General features: G+C 54.6%; 1 protein-coding gene across 1 annotated transcript; it reads left to right on the top strand.

Moving 5' to 3' along the window:
* The first annotated feature begins 1,968 nt into the window (after positions 1 to 1,968).
* Positions 1,969 to 2,533, top strand: RPS29 (ribosomal protein S29). Its single transcript, XM_010579748.1, has 3 exons — positions 1,969 to 2,086; positions 2,230 to 2,329; positions 2,414 to 2,533. The coding sequence occupies exons 1-3, from the start codon at positions 2,025 to 2,027 to the stop codon at positions 2,420 to 2,422; spliced, it is 171 nt and encodes a 56-aa protein (XP_010578050.1). The 5' UTR covers positions 1,969 to 2,024; the 3' UTR covers positions 2,423 to 2,533.
* Positions 2,534 to 6,019: the final 3,486 nt, after the last annotated feature.

The raw sequence follows: 6,019 nt of genomic DNA, 5'->3' as shown, positions 1-6,019 counted from the left end.
GGGTGTGAGGAGACAGGGAGGGAACTGGAGGGACGGTGGGTGTGAGGGGACATGGATGAGCTGAGGAGACAGCGCGTGTGAAGGGACACGGGGGAGCACGCCTGTGGGCGCGCTGGTCCCTCATGGTCCCTGGGCTCGGTGACCGGGGGCTGACACCAGGTGCGGTGCACCGCCTGTGCTGGCAGCAGTGAGGAGCCCAGGCCAGGGTGTGAGGAACACGGAACGGGGCAGGCGCGTTGCCCGGCCTCAGTGGTGAAACATGGCTGCTCACCGGGGCAAGTGGCTCTGTGCCACAGGTCCAGCACCATGGGCAATTTCTGGTATGTAACAGAGCGACACAAGTTTTACAAGAAATCCTTCCGCGTGTTCATTTGCAAAGGTACCAGCGCTCCTTCCGAAGTTCTGCCCGGCGCAAGCGACAGCAGAAAGGGCTGCCAGTGACAGAGCATCACCTCAGCCTCCTGTCCCCAGCATGGTGGTGCTGGCTTGGCTGAAGGGCGGGTTTGCTGCTAGAAGAGGCTCAGGTAACACCACCAGAAAGAACAGTCATTGGTGTTCAGAAACCAAGGTTGGGTAAAAAGCCACGTTCATCTGTTGTGACATGCAGTTGGCATTTGGTTGATTTAGATGCCAGCGTGACACTTTATTGTCCACCTGCTCCAGAGGTAGAGGTGGCTCAGATGTTGTAAGTGACAGGAGAACACGGGGACTTATGCAAAACTCATTACCAAAGTAACGAGGAGAAATTCAATAAAGTGAAAAATGTGAAAAATTAAAGAATTCACGATGTAAAAGTGGATTGGTAGAGACGGGGCGGGTTGGGAATCTCCGATAGTGAAATGTCACCATCTGGGAAAGAGTCACTTTAAGCCTGGGTGTGGTGGAAATCGGAATAATACCACAGAATTTAACAGAACTCCTGGCTCGAAGGTGCAAGGCAATGCCGTTCGCTGGGGGGACATGGCGGGTGAAAGCATGACCGCCCTCGCTGCTGGTGCCAGCGGCCTCGCCTGGTCCCCTGCCTGGGGAGTTTGTTTTCACTGCATTCACCAGAGTCAGGAGAATTAAAAAAAAAAAAATCAGCGGATCCTTTCAGTATTGGCTCTCCGCATTTGTTTTTTAAGGAGTTAGGCTTTACAACGTGCTCTCCAATCTCATTTTTAGAAACCCGCTTTTTTGCCTCTGGAATCGGAGCATGCGCACACAGCAGAGGTGCCGCCGGCCGCCAGCAGGGGTCGGTGCGGGGCGCGCGCGGGTGGACCGCGGTGCCGACGCCCGTCCGGCAGGGGGCGGTATGTTAGCGGGGGTCGGCGTGAGCAAAATCGCGGGCGCGGGGCGGTGAAAAGGAGGCCGCGTGCCTCTGTGTTGCTCAGGCTGCAGTGCAGTGGCTATTGAGAGGCGGGATCCCGGTACTGAGCGGTGCCGACGCCCGTCCGGCAGGGGGCGGTATAGCGGCGGGGGGTAGTGGCGGGCGGGCCGGCTTGAGTAAAAGCGCGGGCGCAAAAGGAACCCGCGTCTCTCTGTGTTGCCCAGGCTACGCTGCAGTGGCTATTCACAGGCGCGATCCCGCTACTGACCGGCACGGGAGCTTTGACCTGCTCCGTCTCCGACCTGGGCCGGTTCACCCCTCCTTAGTCAACCTGGTGTCCCCCGGCTCCCCGGGACTCACCATATTGATGCCGGCCTTAGCGCGGACGCCCGCTCGGCATAGCGCACTGCAGCCCAGAACTCCTGGGCTCAAGCGATCCGGCGGGCTCAGCCTCCCGAGTAGCTGGGACTACAGGCACGCGCCACCGCGCCCGGCGCTCACCGCCCCGCGCTGCCGCCTCTACTGCCGGCACTGCGCTGACGTCACGCCGCGGAGGGGAGGAGGGCGGGAGAGCGAGCGAGCGAGCGGGGGGACGCTTCTGCGCAGGCGCCGCCCTCCGCCTCGGCCGCGGTGCAGGCCGGGATGCGTGGCAGGGTTGATTAGCGCATGCGCCCGCCGCCATCTTCCTCTCGCAGCCAGGCGCGCAGCAGGCAGCATGGGGCACCAGCAGCTCTACTGGAGCCACCCCAGGAAATTCGGCCAGGGCTCCCGCTCCTGGTCAGTACGCGCCCCGAGAGCCGTCCGGGTGGTCTTTAGGGCCCCTGGGTCGCCGCAGCTGCCTCGCTCTCTCTCTCCTTTCTCCCTACCCCGCCCCGCCATTACCCGCCCTGACCGGCCTTGCTTTCCTTCTTCCCTCACAGCCGCGTCTGCTCCAACCGCCACGGCCTCATTCGCAAGTACGGTCTGAATATGTGCCGGCAGTGCTTCCGCCAGTACGCGAAGGACATCGGTTTTATCAAGGTGAGCGCCGGCACCGGGGCCGGCCGGGAGGGGCGGGTGTGCCGTTTCCCGCTGACTCCTCTCGCTTTTCTCGTTCTCTTGCAGCTGGACTGAGCGCCGGGAGGATGAGGCTGTTGCCAGAAGCTCCCGGGGCTTCCCTCGGCCTCCCTGACACATCTGCGGCATCTCGGCGCAGCCCTACTGAATAAATAGTCTCTCTGCCCGACTGACGTGTGCGCATTTGCCTTTTGTAGAGGTTCTAATGGCTACAGGGCCTCTGCTCCTTGGCAGTGGCCCTCTCAGAGGGGTGGGTGCTGCACTGGGGACAGGCCTAAATGAGCCTGCCCTGCCATCCTTAGCTTTCCCACACAAAACCATGTGGCCTCAAGAGTGCTGATGCTTGTGTGATGCCACTGAGCCTTCAGGTTTGCAAGCAGAGCAGTAGAATGGTCTGCTTAAAGTGACTGGTAGGTGAACGGCCAGGCAGTCTGCTGGAGTGCAGCTGCCACTCATGACAGACTTGCTTGGGTCAGATCCTGGCAACCTCTGCTCTTGCTAATGTAGAAAATGGTGATGTCGCAACACCTCTGGTGCGGAGCTGTACCTCAAACTTTGTGCCTAAGCCTTCCTCACTTTTTAGGAGGTCTAGTGCTTCAGGCTGTGGGGAAGGTTAAAACCAATGCCAAAACAAGATAAGGTGAGGGCATCCTGAGCCAGTGGCAGATGTTTGCTGGAGCGTGTGTGTGATGTGGTGTGCAGTCCAAACCTCCTCCTTCCTCTGAAGGAAGCAAAATATAGTTGGAGCCACACACCCCTTCCACTTCATCTGGCATTTTCTGAGGTCTCCAGCCACTTAAAGGTTGCAGTACGGTAGGCCTGAAGAGAGTTGGGCAAAGAAATGCTTGTTGAGTGTGCCAAAGGCCTGGAGATGAGCCTTCTGGTTCCCTCTAAGGGTATTAAAAGTGTCTGGGTGCTGTCGTGCTCTTCAGGCTGGTTTTGGAGCAGCTCTGCTGAAGCTACACTTCTTTCTGAGATTACTGAACAGATGAGTGTTTTGACTGTGCCTGAAATGGCAAATGGGCTGATCCCTCCCAGGTGACTGCTCTGTGTCTAGTTTGGGCATCTCTAATAGCCTTTTTTTGTCCCACAGGCTATTAAATTAAACAGAACAAGATGAGGTGGTGAGGAGGGAATGGGGACAAACCTACAGGCTGGTCTGGTGGCTCTAGTGTTTTTCCTGTGTGGTGGTGAAGCCTCCGCTGAGGCAAAGAGGGCACTGTATCCTTGTCCCTGGTGAGTGCTGCTGTACCTTCCCATCACAGAGCCTGTTCTGGTTTCTGTGGTGATGGAAGCAGAGCGTGAGCTCAGCACTGAGCTGCTGGAAGCAGTTAGGTGTGCCTGACATCACAACTTTTGGCCTTCTGTGAGCTTTAATGTCAAACTTCCCGCAGGGAACCTCTGGGGACAGGCGGCAGCTGAGCAGGGGTTTGAATTGTGTTTGCAGCAAAAGCTGAAGGGCTGTGGGGATAACGCTGTGGGTAACAGCATGGAGCTCAGCGAGCTGCTTTTTCCCCAGCTGGCTGGGTAAACTTGTGCTGAGCTGTGTGCTGCTGTGATCAGTTGGCAACGGTGGTTTAGGAATTATCTGAAACTAATGAAACTTGGAAAAATACTTGCTAAGTAACACAAAACAAATGTGAGTTAAAGCAGCTAGCTGGGTTAATACCTGCATCGGGGGGGGGGGGGGGGAAATGTGCTATTATTGTCCTAACAGCTGCTGCCATGGCTTCATTTCAAGGTGGCAAAACCCACAGCTAGCTCCAGGGAAAGGACAGCTAATCCTGGGACGCTAAATAAGATAAATTAATAAAGCCTGATACAAAAATTAAAAGGTAACTGTATGGGGCTGTTTTGCTCAGAGGATTTCCATCTTCCCTTTGCCTTGAGGCAATATTAGACTGAGGAGACTTCTGCAAGGGTTTCTGCATTCTGGTAATGCACCAGTTCTCAAAATGTCATGCAGACTGTTGCGCGTGGAAGCGCTGACCAGCCGTGGCATGCCTGCTGTAGTCTGGGAGGATGATGGTGAGCAAACAGCTCTTTTTGGCAGCTCCTGCGACCAAAGCCAGCCCTGCATGGCACACAGGGATGCAGATTTGGGGTCGCTTGGGGAGCTCTGACTGGTGCTCCAGGTTTGGTGCTGGTCTGGGGAAGGGTCAGCCTTGCTGCAGCTGGAGGATGCTGTTGGTCCTGTTATTCTCTTTGAGAAATGGTTAGATTGCTGGAAACCTCAGTATAAAGGTGAGCTTCTACACAAAATTATTTAGTTCCTCTGGTGATTTCCCCCCCCCCCCCCCCAATTTCTGCTGATACACAGAGTTGAATCCTATGGGGTTCGTTTGTATGGTGTCAGTGTGATTCTGAAAAACCAGAAAGCACTAATTACCTTTCTAACTAGTTACTGAATTTCTTATGTTAGGAGGACTCTCTCAGGGGAAGAGTAAGTCTTTTGTTCTTAAGCGTTATTTTAACCCATGTTACAATCTGATTTGTTCTTTTTCAAGGAAGCGAGTAAACCGGTCAGCTTTGCTGCTGGCTGCTCCTGATCCCCAGCAGAGAATGGGGAGCTGTGGTGCAAAAGCTGGTTTCTCAGCAGCTGGTGAGAATCGCCGTGAATGCTGCTGGGGAGCTGCCATGGCGGAGGAGCTGGTAGCACTCAGTTAAGCTGTTGCTTGGGCTCTATGGACAAGGATAACTGGGCAGAAGCATGAAATTCAAGGAGTGGATGTGATGCCAGCTTTGTATTTGAGAGATTTCAGCTTCTCCTCTGGCAAGGAGGCTGTGATCCACACCCTGCAATTGTGCAGTGCCTCTGCCTGCGCCGGGGAGCAGTTGCAAGCGTGTTAATAATCTGGCTGCTGTGTCCAGAGAAGCAAATTCCCTCTGTGTGCTGAGCTGTGCTGTCGGGGGAACACCCTGACACGAGGGAGAAATCAGATGACTTGCACCAAGGGTTTGTGTTAAAAGATGGCAGGTCGCTGCGATTGCCAATGCCTAACCCGATAACCAGTCATGCCTCTTCTTGCTATGAAAGATGCTTCTAATTTTTACTCCACACTTTTCTACATACCTCATAATAACTGACCATAGTGTAAAATTTCAGTTAAACACAAAATCAGCAAAGATGCAAAATGGGAGGGGAGGGGTTTTGCAATTTGCACTGCTGGACTCTGCACAGAGCTGTGTTCAACTTGCCTCCTGCTACCTATTAGAGGTGCACAGCTGTGCTCATGGTGCTTCCCGGAGGGAAATGTTTTCTGTCCCCATCAATGTGTTGGTGGCAGGAGGTTGCCCCCATGGCAGGTACCAGCCTGAGAGCTTTGCAAATGGCAGCAGTATCAGAATTATTTGGACACTTGGAGCTGCAAAGAGACATTCAAGTCTGGTGGGGAGTTGTGGATATCTGTCCCCCTTTCCTGAGAAAAGGTCCTTTCTGATGGTAAAATGGCTTTGGGGGCACCTTCTTTCTCTGCCCTGTGTGGCTGCTGTTGCAGGGCAGTGAGCTGTGCTGCTCTAAAGCAGCTGAGGAGCTGGTCCCAAGAGCTAAGTGACAGAGCACGTTATCTATGTGATGAAAACAAGAACAATAAACCCCCCTACCCCCGTCTGTACCAAATAGCAATTGAAAAGCAGCTTCCTACTTGAAAACAA

The sequence above is a fragment of the Haliaeetus leucocephalus genome, unplaced genomic scaffold (genome assembly GCF_000737465.1).
Source record: "Haliaeetus leucocephalus isolate CR32 unplaced genomic scaffold, Haliaeetus_leucocephalus-4.0 Scaffold678, whole genome shotgun sequence".
NCBI lineage: Eukaryota > Metazoa > Chordata > Aves > Accipitriformes > Accipitridae > Haliaeetus > Haliaeetus leucocephalus.
The sequence above is the reverse complement of the archived record's forward strand: the minus strand, read 5'-3'. Positions and strand labels throughout refer to the sequence as shown.